This window comes from Hippopotamus amphibius, chromosome 9 (genome assembly GCF_030028045.1).
Source record: "Hippopotamus amphibius kiboko isolate mHipAmp2 chromosome 9, mHipAmp2.hap2, whole genome shotgun sequence".
In the NCBI taxonomy this organism is placed as follows: domain Eukaryota; kingdom Metazoa; phylum Chordata; class Mammalia; order Artiodactyla; family Hippopotamidae; genus Hippopotamus; species Hippopotamus amphibius.
Genome location: NC_080194.1, coordinates 82,494,425 through 82,513,299, shown reverse-complemented (window position 1 = coordinate 82,513,299; position 18,875 = coordinate 82,494,425). Strand labels below are relative to the sequence as shown.

Here is an 18,875-nt window from a genome sequence, read left to right as displayed (position 1 = left end):
TTTCACGTGCAGAGCAGCAGGAGTGTTTCCCAAACCGGCATGCCGAGGAACACTGCTCGTCAGAAAGATACTGACATTCCCTCCAGGGTGAAACAGCCTTGGGAAATGCCACGTGCTATATCCCCACCTCGGTGCTTCACACCGTTCATCGACATCCCAAGGGCGCTAAGAAGTCCCTTCACTCTGTCTAACCCAGGACTCGCCACCATTTGTCAGTTAGCGCCCGCAGGGCAGGGCAGGGCAGTGCCTAGCCGGCAGTGCGCTTGGACTTGAACTTAAGGGGAGCGTGCCAGGCGCGGCCCGCCCCGGGGGCTGACCTCACGGCTGCCTCTCCGCCTCACCTCTGACTGTGTATGGCCTTTGGGAAAGTCCAGCATCATTTTCCTCACTTGCCTAAAAAGACAAAAGGTATAAACGCTTCCCTGGCAGGGCGCTGAGAAGACTCGATGAACGGAATGAGGGTTTCTTTCCTTGTCCCCGACAGAGAACAACCGAGGCTGCCGGTTCTCCTGGTGGATTTCGGGGAACTCGGGAGGAAAGACTCACAGCCAAGCTTCCGCCCGGTCAGCAGCTGCGCAGATGCCCACGAACCTCCCCGCGGGCACGGAGGAGGCGGGCGCGGAGGACTCGGCCGCCGGCGGGGCCGGGCGCCCTCTCGGGTCGGGCTCGGGGCGCAGGAGCCGCGGGCGGAGGAGGAGCCGCGGGCCGCGCGCCTCGGCGCTTCCGGGGCAGCGGCCGGCCGGCGGCACTTCCCGTGGGCTGGCGGCGCGCACCGCGCCGGAGCCCACGCCCCGCACCGGCCGCACCGTGACGGCGCCCCGCGCACCCAGGCGCAGGTGAGCGCTCGGGGAGGCGCGCGCGGGAGCGGGCGCGGCGGGGCCCCGCGGGCCGGGCGGGTGGGGTGGGCAGGCGGCCAGGGCGGCAGGACCGCCTCGGGCAGTGGGTCCCCCCCCCCCCACCCCGCCGGCCCCGTTAGCGACCCGATCCCCCATCCCCGGTCCCGGACTTGCCCCTTCCCTGCGGCACCTCTGCCTGGTTCACAGCCGTCCCTTCTCCCCCCTTCACCTGGCCGCCCGTAGCACCCACAACGCGGAAACGGGGGAAAAGGCCCTCGGAGAGAGCTGTCACCTTCTCTGTCGCCAAGGAACTCGTGCAGGGAGCCCTCCGTGAGCTTGCGGAGACTGGCTCGGTCTGGTGGCTTACGCCTTGATTCTTGTTCTTCTAGTCTCCTCGCCTCCTTCTCTGCTGTGAGCAGCCTCTCCCTCTGCACTTCTGACGGCCTTTGTGACGGTGTTTCAGCAAGAACAGGGCTTTACTTAGGGTTAAGGGCCTATGGAGGGATCCCTTCCACAGTCATTTCACAAAACCTCTACCATGGGCTGGGCATCGTGTGACACTACTGAGCAGGACAGAGTCAGCCCTCGTCCCCAACCTGGAGACACTGGGAACCCCACACACACTGACATGTGCAGCTGAGAGAGAGGAGAATGGCCTGCACACTCCTTGAGCTGACACACCTAACCCAGGAGCCACGGAGGGTAAGGAATGACCCACTGTCAGAGGAAGTCATGTCTAGTTATTATTTTTTTTGCTTTCATACTGAATTCTCAAGTTTTTTGCTTAAGCATACTGTATTACAAATGGTCCAAAGTAAAATTTAATTGAAAGTTAGATAATTTTTACCATCCAACTGAAGAAATATTATTTCATGCTTCTACCTATGTTTTTATAAACCATTCTAGGGTCAAACACTTTTAAAAATTTCCAAAATCTGCCTTTGGAGTTTATGCATGCTTTTGGTCATTTCAAAGAAGTGAGACAGATTATTATTACACCACAAAAAGATAAAATTTTTAAATAAAAAGAAATGTTAAAAATAATTGAACTGATATAATCTTAAAAATTAATTGTTGTAAGAAATAATACAGAGATATCTCATCTATTCTTTATCCAGTTTCTGTCAGTGGTAATCTTGCAAAACTATAGTACAACATCACAGCCAGGATATTTATGATACAGCCAAGATACACATGATTTCCATTACCACAGCATCTCTCATGTTGCCTTTTTAGGGCTACACCCACTGGCCCACTCTCATATCATGAACAACTTCTAATCTGGTCCCTATTTCTATAATGTCTTTTCAAGAATATAACATATATTATATACATGTACATGATGAATTCTTGCATGTCTAGTTATTTTTAAAACCTTTTTTTAAATTGAAACACAACCTACACCCAGAAAACTACACAGATCTCAAGTGTACAGCTTACCCAGTGTTACGCAGTGACATTCCTATACAGAATAAATAAAACAGTACTCGCACTCCAGATGGCTTTTTTTTTTTTTCCTGATCAGTTCCCTGATGAGGGATTGAACCCCGCCCCTGGCAGCGAAGCCCAGAATCCTAACCACTAGGCAACCAGGGAACTGCCCAGATGCCCTCTTATGCCCACTTCCAATCACTACTTTCACCTACGGGTAACTGCTATTCTGGCTTCTAACATCATAAAATAATTTTGTTTCTGAACTTTAGATACTTGGAATTATACTTATGTACTTTACTGTATGGTGTTTTGTACTCAATATGTAGATTGACACTTCTTGCATTTAGCGGTAGTTCGTTTATCCTCATTGGTATGTAATTTTGCACTGTATGGATAGACCATAGTTTATTTCTACGTTCTGCTGGAGGTTTGGATTGATGGATACGGGTTGTTTCCAGCTTGAGTTTATTGTAAATAGCGCTGCTGAGGCATTCTTATGTTTGTCTTTTGGTGAGCATAGGTAAGCACTTCTGTTGGGTACATTCCTAGAAGTGGAATATAGCACCAAAGAGTTTTTCAAAGTCCTTGCACCACGTTACACTCCCACAGGTAGTGTATGAGTTCCTGTTTCTACACACACTTACCAGTACTTGAGACTGTCTTTTTCATTGTAGCCATTCTGCTGAGTGAGTGGGAAGTGGGGTTGCATTGAGGTTTTAATTTGCATTTCTCTGATGACTAATGAATTCTGTGTCTTTTCATATGTCTGTTGGGCATTTGGATATCCTTTTGTGAAGTGTCTATTCAATTCTTCTGCCCTTTGTTCCAAAAGATTGTATCTCTTTTTCTTACCAGTTTGTGAGTTCTTTAATATTCTGGATATGAGACATATTTGATATGTATTTTTTAAATATCTTCTCTCTCTCTCAGGAGGTTGCCTTTTCACTCTCCTAATGGATGTCTTTTGAAGAACAGATGTTCTTCACTTTAATGTTGTCCAGTTTATCATTTTTTTTATAATTTTTCCCTTATGGTTCTATTATTTATGTTTAGGTTTTTTTTTTAATTGTTGCCTATCCTGGGGGGTATGGAGTGGGTGAAATGGGTGAAGGTGGTCAAAAGCTATAAACTTCTAGTTATAAAATCAATAAGTCCTGGGATGTAATGTACAACATGGTGACTGTAGTTAATAATACTGTATTGTGTATTTGAAAGTTACTTAAAAGTTCTGAGGACAAGAAAAGAAATGTATAATTATGCATGGTAGTGGATGCTAACTTGACTTGTGATGATCATTTCTAAATATATACATAAATCGAATCATTGTGTTATATGTCACCTAATATAATGTTATGTGTCAGTCATATCTCAATTTTTAAAAATCGGGAAAATAAAGTCAGGAAGATAATCTCCTATACTTTCTTCTAAAAGCTTTATTGTTATTCTCACGTATATCTACTATCCATTTGAAATTACTTTTTTGGTATGGTGTGATCTATGGCTCAAGATTCATTTGTTCCCACGAGGCTGTCTAAATTGACCCCGTTTTCAAAAGGGACCACCTTTCCCCACTCACTGCACTGCAGTGTTGGCTTTGTCATAAACCAGGAGACTGTATAGATGTGGGTCTGTTCCTGGACACCCTCTTCTTCCAGTAGTCTGTCTGTCCTTGTGCACAAATATCATTGTGCCTTAATTATCATTGCTTTATAGTAAGTCTTTATTATTCTGGTAGTGGAAGTCCTCTTAAAGTTCCTCTTTAAGAAGCTTAGGTTTTTTAATCTAATCCCAACCCCCCCAAGTCTTTTTCAAATATATATAAAAAGCAATCATTTTGTAAGCTGAAAAGGGAACTGATGTATAAAGGCATAATTTGTAAACTGTATCTATCATTAAATTCACTGCTCGCACAATATACACTGCATTCAATGCCTGCATATTTACATGAGACCTACAGCAAAGTAAATACAAAATAAATTCACACCATTTTAGTTTAAAATGACCTTTAGTACATATATGATATAGTTTCAAAACTAAGGGAGTTTTTTAAAATTAAGGAACTGTTTTCTGAAGCCCAGTTTGCTACGTTTTGCAAAATAGAGCAATGCTAATTAAAATACTTCCCAATTCATGTTTGATCAGTAAGATATACACCTATGTGACTAAATTACATCTAAGGTTTTAGATTTTAACAACCAAAGTAACAACACTTTTGATTTATAATTAAATTTAGGGGGTTCCCTGGTGGCCTGTTAGTTAGAATTCAGTGCTGTCACTGTCATGGCCCAGGTTTGATCCTTGGTTGGGGAACTATGATCCTGCAGGCTGCGTGGTGCGGCCAAACATATTTAAGAAAATAATAAACAAAGTAGTGGGTGCTTTTACACACACACAGGTACACACACACTTGAAATTTTTGACATCTTCAGAAGTCTTCAAAATTTACAAAATGTAGCGCTGAAAGCATGTATACCTTGTTATATATTCAGCAAAAATTCAGCAAAATGATTTACTTTAATACAGGTTATAAGACTTCAGTTAATTACTTGGAGTTCTATGACTATTTTCTGCCTGCTAGAATCCCATCTTAAATCTGACTTTATAAAAAAATGAGTAGTTTGAAATTTATTTCACAAAATCAATCCCAAGATTTGCCAAGCATTTTTCAATTACTCCACTGCTTATATAAATCGAGACGAGTGGTTCCTTGTGTCAGAATTACCTAGAGAGCTCTTTAAAAAATACAGGTTTTGGGAGCCCCACTTCTGAACTATTGAATAAGAATTTCCAGGGGTAGCTATATTTTAAAAGCTCTCTAGGTGATAATGATATGCAGGTTGGTTTGGGAACCACTGCTGCAGCCCACTAGACCAATTTGTAGGTACATCAGAATCCTGGGGTACTTTTTTTTTATTGCTATGTATTTTCTTTTCTTTAAATATATATATTTATATATATATTTTTTATTTTGATTGCACCGGGTCTTGGTTGTGGTGTGCAAACTCTTAGCTGTGGCATGTGTATGGGATCTAGTCCCCCTGACCAGGGATCGAACCCGGGCCCCCTGCATTGGCAGCACAGAGTCTTAACCACTGGACCACCAGGAAAGTCCCTGTTTTTTGTTTTTGTTTTGTTTTTTGGCTTTGGTGGGGTTTTTTGTTTGTTTTTGTGCTGCTCTGTGTGGCTTACAGGATCTTAGTTCCCCAACCAGGGATCGAACCCAGGGCCCTGGCAGTGAGAGTGCCGAGTTCTAACCACTGGACAACCAGGGAATTCCTGGGGTACTTGTTTAAAAATCAGGTTCCCAAGTCTCACTCCCAGAGATTTGATTCAGTAGATTTGGGATGGGGCGCAGGAACCAGCATTTTAAGCCATCATTGTGGTTGGCCCCTGTATTCATTTTCTGTGCTGCATGACAAATTACTACAAATTTAGCAGCTTAAACCAACACTTATCTGTTATCTCATAGTTTGTGAGGGTCAAGGACCTGGGAAAGGCTTGGCTGAGTCTTCTGCTGGGCTCTCACCCAGCCGCAGTCCAGGTGTTAAGCTAGGGCTGCGGTGCCATCAGGGATGCAAATGGGAAAAGACCCCCTACAAGACCCTCAGGCTGTTGTTTGCTGGCAGAATTCATTTTCTTCAAGTTGTAGGAATGAGGCCTGCTTTCTTGCTGGCTTTCAGCTGGGCTTCACTCTTGGCTTCTCGAGGCTGCCCGAAGTTCCTCGACACCTGGTCCTCTCATGACATGGGAGATTCTTCCAAGGCAGCAAGGGAGTCTCTCTCCAGTCTGCTAAGATGGACTTTTACATCCACACCCACACGCATGCACGTACATACATATGTACACGATATTCATTTATATGTTGTATTTATATATACACATCTTATATAACATACTTTATGTACGTATGTGTGTATTGTATACATATACACACAAATGATTATGTTACTATACATATGTGTATATGTGTATAAACATTTATATACACGTGAGTACACACACACCATACACATAGTAACACAATCATGTGAGTGACATACTACAACCTTTGCCATATTCTATCGGTAAGAAGTCATGGGTCCTGCCCACACTCACAGGTGTGAACATGGGGCCACCTTAGGATCTATCCACCACAGTCCATAACTACTCAGAAACACTGTATTGTGCCTATCAAGCTATTAACAATTAATTTCAGCACTTTAAGGGACATTGTCCTGTAAGTTCTAACGAATCCTGCCCTGACAAGTGTGTCAGCAAGTGTTTGAGCCTTTGAAACGTGTTGTTAAAGTCAAAAATCAAATGAAGTGTAGATGATGTTATCCATCAAAGAAGGGAAAAACTCCCTCAGACAATTTAAACTGTTAAGCAGACCGGTTTTTAGCACTTAGAGTCAATGCTTTCTCCATTCATTAGCATTGCGTACAACCAAAGACAGTGTAGTAGTTTCCTATTGCTTCTGTAACAAAGTACCACAAACTTAGTGGATTCACATCGCACACGTTTATTATTTTACAGTTGTGGCGGTCACAGTCTAAAATGGATCAGTAGGGCTGCGTCCCTTCTGGAGGCTGTAGGGGAGAATCTAGGTCCTTGCCTTTTCCGGCTTCTAGAGGCTGCCACATTCTTTACACCGACCTCTGCTTCTGCTGTCACATCTCCTCTCTCACTCTGACCCTTCTGTCTTCCTCTTGTAAGACCTCTGGGATTATATTTGGCCCACCTGGATAATCCAGGCTAATCTTCCCATCTCCAGACCCTTAATCACGTCTGCAAAGTCTGCTTCTGCTAAGTAAGGTAGCTTATTTTCACTGGTTCTGAGGATTAGGATGTGCATGTCTTTCGGGGACCACTGTGCCATCTACCACAGATAGTGATTCCAGTTTAACAGAAATATGATATGAATTCTATAAGATACATAATCATATACCTTCATAGGTTTCAGTACTTTCCCTATATAATAGATATTGGAGACCCGTTAGATACTGAATAATACTTAACACGCTGTGGATCTTATACAATGAAACTTTATAGTATTTGCCTCACATATTAAGATCCTTCATATAGGACTTCCCTGGTGGTGCAGTAGTTAACAATCCGCCTGCCAAGGCAGGAGACACGAGTTTGATCCCTGGTGCGGGAAGATCCCACATGCCACGGATCAACTAAGCCCTTGCGCCACAACTACTGAGCCTGCTCTCTAGAGCCTGAGAGCCACAACTACTGAGGCCATGTGCTGCAACTACTGAAGCCCACTCGCGTAGAGCCCGTGCTCCTCAACAAGAGAAGCCACTGAAATGAGAAGCCTGAAGACTGCAAGGAAGAGTAGTCCCCACTCACCACAACCAGAGAAAGCCTGTACACGGCAACGAAGACCCAGCACAGCCAAAAATAAATAAATAAATAAATAAATAAATAAATAAATAAATAAATAAATAAATAAAATCTTTAAAAAAAAAGATCCTTGGATAACTTAAAAAAAAAAAGATCCTTCATATAAATATTGAAAAAACATTCTAAAAACACTGACAGTAACATGGTACTGCTTTGTTTTGTTTTGAAGAAGTTCTTTACTAATTTTCTATCAAATCTTTGTAATTATCTGTAAAGCAGGTATTTAGGTCTATATCATTCTACTTGACGAATTTTTTAAAAGCACAAGGAAAAGTGACTACACAGCAAATCAGAGAATAGACAGAGTGAGTGATGAGACTTCCAGTTGGAGAATTGGGTTCATTATCTTACCTTCCCGACAACTTTTCTCCCATATCTCGATATATGACTGTTACTAAATCTTGTAAAGATTGAAGCTTTGAATGTGATCGCTCCACACCCCCAGCTGCACAAGAACTGAAAAGTAACAAGGAAAATGCAGTAGGGTTTTAGACTCTAGGAAGTAGACAGTGTATACGGTTAATGGAAGGATCTGCATTCTTGCTCAATTATCCTTTGTCAAAAATGCTATTTCCTGTGTTTGAACTTTTCCGTAAATCAGTCACTAGGGCTTACACCAATTCACCTCCGATGCCTGTTGGGCAATTGGATTTCTTCTTAAACAAGCAATGAAGAAAGGCAGCTACCAGAAATCAGCATGTATTGCCAAAACAGCAAGTCATTTGATAAAATGACAAACTGAACCTTAAATCTACATCTGTTAAGTAGATTAAAGTATTATGTTAATTTTGAACCTTTAGGCTGTCATTAAAAATATCAAATGATTCTCCAGTTTGTCAGTGTATCAAGGCCAAATAATGAATTTTCAAATTAAAACACAATTGAAAAAAGATTTGAGTAATATAAAAAGCAAGCAACATTGTGTCTGTTACTGGAGGGGAGGCAGTGGGGGGCAGCCGGGCTGGGGGGGTGGAGGGAGGGGTCAGGACATCTTGAATGGTTGAAATGAAGATGTCAAGAGACAGTGACTCCTGACCAGGACAAGGATTTCAAAACGTAATGGGGGTTACCAGGCACTGCCTCAACTTCACCACGTAGGGGGTCTGAAATCCAAAGAATGTTAGGTAGGAAAGAAACACATGCCTTTGTTAATGTTCCCCTTTCAGTGTCCTTCTGGCTTGCTTAGCAGCTATCTGCTTTGCTCTTTCAAATATACCTCTGGTGCCAAGCCCACCTCAACTCCTCCTTCTGCCTCACCCCATCCCTACCCTATGCTGCTGCAGTTGAAGTTCTCCTTTTTTTGAACTTTGATATATTTTTATGAATCATCAGTATCTCTTGCCTTCTCTTCATCAGGTTAGCATAAGGGTGTTCAGCATTTAGCAGAATGAAGCATTTCTGTCCAACATTGAAGGACATTCTTTAAATTTTGAAAACTCTTATCTCAGCGTGTCTATTCAGACAGGTCATTTCTCTGTGAGTTCCCCGGGGGTGTTGTTTGGACCTCTGCAAATCCATCAAATAGTGAGAGAGCTGTCCTTGCTCTGGAGCCAAGTTCTCCACCAGCCCTTCATCTACAGAAGCCACTGGAATGCAGTGGCTCCATCTCAGATTGGTGTGGGCTCTGCTCCACGTGGTGTCCTCCCAGAAACCTAGGCAGAAAAAGAGTCTCCACCATCAGGGACATCAGGTCATTGAGGTGGAAAGAGAACATGGCGAGTTGCCCATCTAAGGGACTCTTGGTCCTTGGCATTTCCATATAAATTTACATGCCGTTTGACAATCCCCCCGAAGGAAAACAACCAAAAACCTTTTGAAATTTGGAATAACATTGAATACATCCCTCCAATATCTGGATTATTGTATTTTTGTTTAAAGATTTTTTTTATGTGGACCATTTTTAAAGTCTTTATTGAATTTGTTACAATATCACTTCTGTTTTTTATGTTTTGGGTTTTTGGCTGAGAGGTATGTGGGATCTTAGCTCCCTGACCAAGGATCGACAGCACCCCCCCACCGCCCGCACCCACCCGGCATTGGAAGGCGAAGTCTTAACCACTGGACTGTCAGGAACGTCCCTGGATTATTTTAAATACATACTAAGCCATACTATTTTCTGAGCATTCTATGCCATGCACTTAACAAAAATTATCTCATGTAATCTTCACAGTAATACTGAGCAGGCTGTAGTATTATTTCCATTTCACAGATGGAAAAACTAAAGTTAAATAAGAGTAAATAGTTTACCAGAGGCCACAGTTCATAAGAGATGAGATCTAGGAACTCTGCCTGCAGAGTCTGCAACCTTTACCACTGTGTGCAGCTGAGGGAGAGAGGGAGGGAGGGAAGGAGGATGGGAGGGAGAGAGGGAGGGGTGGATGGGTAGATGGGTGGATGGAGGAAGTTATTCAGGGGAAGGCAGACTTGCAGGAAAAGTTCCCCAAGGTTTCTTAGTGCTCTCTCTCTACTGTTTAACATCTGTCTACCTTGATACATAATTATTTGTGCAAAAAGCAACAGACCTTCTTCTCTGATTTCAGCATTTACACGGGAAGTTCCTACTATGAGCTGCCTGCCAGCCGCCCTTCCCCAGATCCCGAATGCACCCCTGGCCGGGTGGTGCAGAGAACAGTCACTCTGCTGGTCATGCTGAGCTCATACTCTGTAAGTCTGATCGCTACACAGATCGGGGCTTAGCTGGAAACCAGCTCTAATCCCAGTGGTGTCTGTCCCTAATCTCATAAGGGATGAGGGACACATTTGGAGACTGAGCCTCTGTCAGGCACTAGGAGAGAAAGAACTGCCAGAGCCCACCCACTGGAGCTGGGAGTAAAGTAAGTACAGCTTTTGTGATCCTCTCTCTCTGTCTCTTGTAGGATGGCTGTTCCATGAGGTCAAGACTGGGTCCCCTCCCTTCTTGCACTTTACCAATGCCTGGTCTCATGGGGTTAGTTTGGAGCCCACCACTATGGCATCGTCAACCTCCTCCCCGGCTCCTCACTCCAGGTCCAAGAAGCCTCTGGGCAAGATGGCTGGTGAGTGGACACAGACTCCTAATTCCAGGAGGCTGCTTGGCCCCCACACACAGGCCCTGGAGAGACGCAAGGAGGCTGACGGCGGAGGGGTGGGGGGGATGGCGGTCCTGCCTTGACCTCAGTGCCCAGAGGCTCTGTGGGGAGCAAAGGGGTATGCATCAGGGAGGCTTCAGTCCTTTTGGCTCACAGCTTTCCCAGGTGTGCACAGCTCATCTTCCCAGCCCGGAAACACTGTGCTGAGTGCTTAACAGATCGTCTCTTGTCATCTAAATGGTCCAGAACCAGGAAGGAGCCAAGCAGAGAGAGGAAACAAATCAACCTTCAGAACTCCACACTTTCTGTCCTGATCAAAAGCTGGGGAAACTGAGTTGAAACCATTTGGAGTACTCACAGTATGCCAAATACTGTATTATCTCCACTAATCTTCAACAACAACTATAGTGAACCCATTTTACAGATGAGGAAGTAGAGACATAGGCTGACTTGCTTAAGGTCATATAGAAAGCAAGCAGCAGGTCCACAATGAAACCTGTGTCCCACTCCAAAGTGTGGTTCTGGATCACTCAGCTCTAAGGTCTTCAGGAACTCTGGGCAGGGGGTCCTCTTCCACATTTCTGTTTTACCCATTTAGCAGCAAGCTAGGATTTCTCAGGGCCAAACGCATGCCGATCCCTGCCTCTCTCTCCCTCCTATAATGGGTAGCCCCTTAATCTATTTTTTCTTCAATATATATTTATTTATTTGGCTGTGCTGGGTCTTAGTTGTGGCACTCTGGCTCTTTAGTTGTGGCATGTGGGATCTAGTTCCCTGACCAGGGATCGAGCCCAGGCCCCCTGCAGTGGGAGCACAGAGTCTTAGCCACTGGACCACCAGGGAAGTCCCTGTAGCCCCTTAATCTAAATCTACCTCCCCTCAGTACCAAAAGCAGGTTTGAGGACTAATTGATATTTACCAGTTTAACATAGTCTACTTACCAACTCACAGATGGTTGACTAGTCAGCTCGTGGGAAGTTCTGGTTAGGATAGGCTGGGGGTTACCAGAAATCAAAGGGCATAGAGCAGGCAAAGCCATCTCTCGCGATCAGGCTGGTAAAGCAGACGGAGTTCTTTTTTTTTTTTTTTTCCTCATATTGTTGGTATTCCAAAGGCATTAAAAAAAATGATTGAGGTATAATTGACATACAGTATTCTGTTAGTTTCAGGTGTACAACATAATGATCTAACATTCGCGTACTTTGTAATCATACATAGTTACAGATTTATTTTCTTCTTGGGATGAGAACTTTTAAGATGTACTCTCTTAGCAACTTTCCAATATGCAATACAGTAGGGCACGCTAGCATTGCATCCCTGTTGACTTATAAACCAGCCAGAGTTTTAATGTATTACGGAAACCTTTAAAGATAGGGGGAGCTTTCGGGCAACTCCTGAGGGATGTACACGGTAGCGGAGCAGCAGGTGTGAGAAGGTGGGCCGGGGAGATGGGCTGGGGGTCCTACCCGAGGGGTTCCTCTCTCTGGGGGTCGCAAGGAGAGCCCTGCTGGGAACTCCAGGCCTGAGCAATGTTTCTCCTCGGCAGACTGGTTCAGGCAGGCCCTGTCGAAGAAGCCCACGAAGACGCCCGTCTCCCCAGAAAGCCCCCCCGGTGACGTTTCACAGCCGAGCTCATCGAACAGCCCCCCACCCGTGGGCCCCAGCTCGGAAGCGTCTCCCAGCCCGCCACCCACACACATGGGCGCGGACGGCAGCAGCAGTGGCAGCAGCAGTGGCAGCAGCAGCGGCCGCTGGAGCAAGGACTATGATGTGTGTGTGTGCCACAGCGAGGAGGACCTGGCGGCCGCACAGGAGCTGGTCTCCTACCTGGAGGGCAGCGCCGCCAGCCTGCGCTGCTTCCTGCAGCTTCGCGACGCGACCCCCGGCGGCGCCATCGTGTCCGAGCTGTGCCAGGCGCTGAGCAGCAGCCACTGCCGCGTGCTGCTCATCACCCCCGGCTTCCTCCGGGACCCGTGGTGCAAGTACCAGATGCTGCAGGCGCTGAGCGAGGCCCCCGGGGCGGAGGGCCGCACCATCCCCCTGATGTCAGGCCTCAGCAGAGACGCCTACCCCGCCGAGCTCCGATACATGTACTTCGTGGACGGCCGGGGTCCCGACGGTGGCTTTCGCCAAGTCAAGGAGGCTGTCGTGCGGTGTAAGCGACGGGGAAGGGGCTTCAGCCATAGCGCCTGCACTACTTGGGCTGTTAGGAGACACCCAGAGTGGCCTAATATAGGCTTCGCTTTACAGCACTTAGCAGATACTGTGCTTTTTTACAAACAGAAGGTTTGTGGCAACCCTGTGTTGTCAGATGATGATTAGCATTTTTTTTAGCAATAACAATTTTTAATTAAGGCATGTACATTTTTGTATCATTTTTTATTGACGTATAGTTGACTTATAATGTGTTCATTTCTGATGTACAGCAAAGTGATTCAGTTATACATATATATATACACATTCTTTTCTAAAAAATATTTTTTCTATTATGGTTTATCACAGAATATTGAATATAGTTCTCTGTGAAGGCACATACATTGTTTTTAAAAACATAATGCTATTGTACACTTAATAGACTACGGAAGAGTATAAACATAACTTTTTTTAAAAAAGATTTATTATTTATTTATCTATCTATTTATCTATTTTTAGCTGCACTGGGTCTTCCTTGCGGTGGGCAGGCTTCTCACTGCAGTGGCTTCTCTTGTTGCAGAGCAGGGGCTCTAGGCTCTCAGGGTTCAGTAGTTGTGGCGGGCAGGCTCAGTAGTTGTTGCTCAAGGGCTCCAGAGCACAGGCTCAGTAGTTGTTGTGCACTGGCTTCGCTGGTCCGCAGCATGTGGGATCTTCCCAGAGCAGGGATTGAACCCATGTCCCCCGCATTGGTAGGCAGATTCTTAACTGCATCACCAGCGAGGTCCCAACATAACTTTTATGTGCACTGGGAAGCCAAAAAATTCACGTGACTCACTTTATTGCCGTATTTGCTTTATCCTGGTGGTCTGGAACGGAACCTGCAATATTTCTGAGGTCTGCCTGTCGTTCAGAATACAGGCTCTGGAAAAAATCTGTGTTACTTGGGCAAGTTACTTAACTGTTCTGTGCCTGGGTTTTCTCATTGGTTAAATGAGATTGATGCTATATACCTAAGTAACGTAGCCTGGCACATGGAAAGTATTCGTGACAGGCCGGGCCTAGTGCATATCAAGTCCTCAATGAACATTAGCCATTATTATCATTACTAGTATTAATAGTATTAGGTTTCTCTCACTGAGGCCAGGTTGGAAATGGCCACCAAGAGCTGGGAAAATGCCAGGAGGGATTCTGGTTTAGTATTGGTTTAGTAAGGCAAACAAGGGCAAAATAATAGGAAAGAATTGCCCACGATAAGCGTATCCAGGGAGGGGCGTTATATTACAATGGGATTAGAAGTAAAATAGATTAAAAGGTAGCGGAGGTGGGGACCTGTGGGGGAAACAGAGATGCTGGGATTTGAGGAGGGTGACAAGCCCTGTGATTCCCTTTGGTCTCTTTCAGATCTGCAGACTCTCAGCTGACACCACGGGACCCAGACAGTTGGAGCAAAGCTGGAAATGGAGTTAGAGGGCCCAGGGCCTTGGATTCCAGCAGATGTGCCGAGTTGTAAAGAGCGAGTTTGCAGCATGTTGTATGTGTCCCTGGGATCAGATTATCTGTGGCCTCCCAGGAAGACCCGGGGGAAGTTGGGGACTCCCCCAGGAAGGCCTGAGGAAGCTGGGGACTCCCCCAGGAAGGCTGTGAGTGAGCTGGGGACTCCCCCAGGAAGGCCTGGGGAGGCCAGAAAGCGGAGGTGGGAGGAAGTGCTCATACCCAGACATCGCCCGTGTGTTGTCTCCTGCTTGATTGGACATGAAGTGAAGCCTGTATCCTCTTCCCCTGGAACCGGACACTGGTGTCAATGTGCATTCCTCCCGAAGAGGTGACTCAGCTGAGTAAGGCGCTTGAAGCCTGGACTGCTCGCCTCAGCTGGGTGGTTTTCCCCGTTGCCTGGGAAGCCCTGAACAGGCGTCAGGAGAAAGCAACAGGTATGGCATCTTTCACACTCATACTCCTGCCGGGGTCTCCCAGTGACATCGCTCACTTCCGAAAGCTGCGTGGAAGATGCCTTCAGCACTATCCTGTATTTGTTTTCACTGCATGCCTGTCATTAAAGACTTACACCTAGAAACCATTCTGAATAGACAGGAGAGGGAAGGGAGCAGATGGGATGAAGAGAAGGAAAGCTCAGACCCTTTAGCTGGGATCAAAAGCCCACCTACCGATGCTTTGACATATGGGGGCCTCATCAGGGGTCTGCCCAGAACTCATGCTTTTACAGTAGCTCCTTCACCTCTGCACTCAGAGGAAACAGCAGATGACTGTCTACCTTATAGATGACTGTCTACCTTGTAGGACAGGCAGAATTGCATTCATCTGTTCTCAGTAAAACCTGGTTGTTGAACTGAAATGAATTTATTATTCCCTTGATGTGTACTTTTGTGTCTCTTCTCCCACTTCCCCCATCACATCTCCTCCTTTTACTGAAAAAAATGTATATATATATATATTTTTGAGATATAGTTGACGTATAACATATTAGTTTCAAGTGTACATGATTCACTATTTGTATATATTGTGAAAAAAATTTGATTTTTAATTACAAATCATCTTATTACATACAAAAGGACTAAAGGATAATATAATATATACTCATGTACTCAACACCCAGCTTGGAAGCCAAACCTTACAATCCCCATGGTGCTCCCTTTGTGCCCTTCATTGCATTGTCCTCCCTACTCCCACCACAAGTAACCACTATTCTGAATTTTGAATTTATCATTCTTAGCTTTTCTCTAGAAATTTATTACATATGTATGCATTCCTGACAACGTACTAACTTTTACATGGTTTTATACTTTACGTACATGGTGTTATGTTTATATTCTGCAAATTCCTTTTTCTTTTTTTTTTTTTCCATATATTTGTAAGATGTATTCACATTGATTCATGGAACTCCAGTAAATTCACTTTCATTCCGTTATGTAAATATATCACTATTTAGTTGCACATTGTTTTACAAATGGACATTTGGTTGTTTCCAGTTTTTTGCTATTGAAAACATTGAGCCTATGAGCATTTTTATTCTGTATATGTTTCCAAGAGCAAGATTTTCTAGGATTTAACCTAGATGGGGAATAGCTGGGTAGTCGAGAATATGTACCTTCAGTTTTGGTAGAAGATACCGTTTTCTTCCAAATTGGTTGTGCCAATTTATGTTCCTACCATTTGTGTATAAGAGTTGCCACTTTTCATGTTCTTGCTAACATTTAGAATTATCAGATTTGTTTAATTTAATTTTTTATTTTTTTGCCACGCTACATGGCTTGTGGGATCTTAGTTCCCTGACCAGGGATTGAACCCAGGCCCCAGAAGTGAAATTACCGAGTCCTAATCACTGGACTGCCAGGGAATTCCCTGAATTAGCAGTTTTTTCAACTGTTTGATAATCTGGTGGGTGAACACTGGTATCCTATTGTCATAGTATTTTTTCCCTTTTGCCTTTTTTATAAAAAAATATATCATACACTAAAAGGAAGGCGGAAGTTTGATGAATCACCATAAACCTATCACCCCGTTTCAACAATTACCAACTCAGAGATAAGCTTCTATTAACAATCACCCTACCCAGAAGTCACCCACAGATCATTGTGAAGCAAATCCCAGGTCTTATTTTATTTCTGAATATTTAAGTATGTCTCTAAATTATTAGAAGTTTTTTAAAAAATATAACTACAATATAACAGTATCTTTTAAAGAACTTTTATTTTTTAATATAAAAACTTTTATCTCTTACTTTGTAGTCTTTGGTTTTTGTGTCTTCTTTAGGAAGTTTCCCCTACTCCTGTATTTTCTTCTGGAAGTATTTCACATTTAGGTATTTAATCTGCCTGGATGTTTTGTTTGGGTTTGTTTTTGTTGCTCTTGGTTTATAGGTCAGCGATCCCTTTGTTATTTTTATTTTTGAATATCCATTATTTACTGACTAGTCCATCTTTCTGCCACTGATTGTGATGTCACTGCTGTCATATGTTGTCATACGTGGGGGTCTGCTCCTGGGTTCTCCAGGCTCCTCCCTTTGTCCACTGATGTACCCCTATGTCAGTGGCACCCTGTCTTACTTACTGTGGTTGTTAGTAAACCCTGATACCTTATAGGTCAGCTCCTCCCACTCCTCTTAACCATCAAAACCACTTCAACTCTTCCTGTTCCTTTACTCTTTCATATAAATTGTTTATTCAGTTTGTCAGATTCCAGGAAAAGGCCAGTTAGTATTTTTATTGGACTTACGTTGAGTTGAGAGATTAATTTGGAAAGGACAGATGTTTTACATGTTTTAATGATATTGAATCTTGCTCTTCATAAAAATGGCATGTCTTCATTTACTTATGTCTTTAAATGTATTTCAATAAAACTGTAAATTTTTTGCATATTGGTCAGTCACATTTTTTATGAGATTTATTCCTTAGTACATCATATTTTCTGTTGCTACTGTAAAAGGTGTTTTCTTAAAATACATATTTATTTATTTATTTATTTATTTTGGCTGCTCTGGGTCTTAGTTGCAGCACACGAGATCTTTATTGTGGCACGCAGGCTTCTTAGTTGTGGCATGTGAACTCTTAGTTGCGGCATGCATATGGGATCTAGTTCTCCAACCAGGGATCAAACCTGGGCCCCCTGCATTGGGAGTGCAGAGTCTTACCCACTGGACCACCAGGGAAGTCCCTCATATTGATCTAATATAAGCAAACTTCTGAATTATTTATTCTATAAGAGTATAGATTTTGTTGGGTTTCTATAAAGACAATCATATAATTTGCAAAACAAAACAAAAACTTGTCTTTCTGTGCTGCTTAGGACCACCAGTAAAATGTTGAAAGTGACAACGTTGTGTAAATCATGATTTTGAAGGGAATGCTTCAAACATTTTACCATTACATGTGACATTTGTTGTACGTTTTTGGTTTGGTACATATTTTTTTAACAAGCTGTAAGTTTCCTGTTGTTTCTAGTTGAATGAGTTTTACTTATCTTGAACGGGTTTGAAATTTAATCTAAAATTTCCACTTCTACTGAAATGATGTGTTTTTCCCCCCCTTTTAAATGGTAATGCAGTGAATAACATCAGATTTTCTAATGTTAAGCCAGTCATATTCGTGGTAAACTTATCTTGATCGTGATGTATTATTACCTTTGTTTACATTGCAGGATTCAGATTGCTAACATTTTCTTTACGATTTTACATCTATGTCCGTATGTAAGATTGGCCCATAACTGTCCTTTCTTGTATTATCCTTTTCTGGCTGTGTTACCAAGGTTATGTCAGCTTTCTAAAATAATTGTGGAGTGGTCCCTTTTTTCTATTCATTGATGAGTTAAAGCTTGGAATTAATTGTTCCTTGAATGTTTAGTCGACTCATCTGTAAATACAGTTGGGCCCAGCATATTTTGCAAGGGGTGGAGTGGGGTGGATTTTAAATGTAATTTCAGTATCTTAAAGAGTTATAGATCTATTTAGACTTTTCATTTCTTCTAGAGTCAATTTGGCATAAACAGTGAAGAATACAAGACTGGTTGAAACAGATTTTTCAGTTTGAATTCCTAGATCAGGTAGGCAGTATGAACCGGAATTCTAAACCTGCATGGAGATTGGCCTGTGATTACACATTTTCAGGTTTTTTTTTTTTTTTTTCTTTCCCTCCAGAGCCAGATGTTGTGGTAGATAAGTTTCCTAAACATCTTGTCTCCTTTAGTGGGGCAGCTTTCATTTTATTTTTTTAAGTAGTTGGCCCTTTCATTGAGGTGGGGGCCCTTTAGATATCTTGGCTCTCTGGGAAGTTCTCTCTTCCAGCTCCTCACTTGCACGAGCCCAGTTCTGTGCCTTAAACATCACATGTTAAAGCCCAAGGTTCTAGACTTCTAGAGACAAGCAATCACCCTTAAAACTTCAGCTTCAGTATCCACTTGCTATTCTATAGATTTGTGCTCCCACATGTTTTTTTCTCAAAATTTTGTTTTCTTGAGAGAGCAGGAATGTAACCAAAAGGATGTTTTTAATTTTGCATCCAGA

At 43.4% G+C, this 18,875-nt stretch overlaps 1 protein-coding gene across 2 annotated transcripts; it reads left to right on the top strand.

The window, feature by feature from the left end:
* Window positions 1-536: 536 nt before the first annotated feature.
* On the top strand, window positions 537-17,232 carry TIRAP (TIR domain containing adaptor protein). Of its 2 annotated transcripts, XM_057695964.1 has the most exons (6): window positions 537-836; window positions 1,226-1,538; window positions 10,202-10,325; window positions 10,538-10,696; window positions 12,276-12,884; window positions 14,264-17,232. In XM_057695964.1, exons 4-6 carry the CDS (start codon window positions 10,630-10,632, stop codon window positions 14,281-14,283), a joined length of 696 nt encoding a protein of 231 aa, XP_057551947.1. In that variant the 5' UTR covers window positions 537-836; window positions 1,226-1,538; window positions 10,202-10,325; window positions 10,538-10,629; the 3' UTR covers window positions 14,284-17,232. The 2 variants fall into 2 exon arrangements, with proteins under 2 accessions (XP_057551947.1, XP_057551948.1); XM_057695965.1 differs by lacking the exon at window positions 1,226-1,538.
* Window positions 17,233-18,875: the final 1,643 nt, after the last annotated feature.

Bases quoted from the DNA above. Each gene is read 5' to 3' on its own strand.
- TIRAP (XM_057695965.1), top strand. From the start codon at position 10,630: ATGGCATCGTCAACCTCCTCCCCGGCTCCTCACTCCAGGTCCAAGAAG. The intron at 10,697-12,275 runs GTGAGTGGACAC...TCTCCTCGGCAG, and splicing joins GCCTCTGGGCAAGATGGCTG to ACTGGTTCAGGCAGGCCCTG. The intron at 12,885-14,263 runs GTAAGCGACGGG...GGTCTCTTTCAG, and splicing joins CAAGGAGGCTGTCGTGCGGT to ATCTGCAGACTCTCAGCTGA.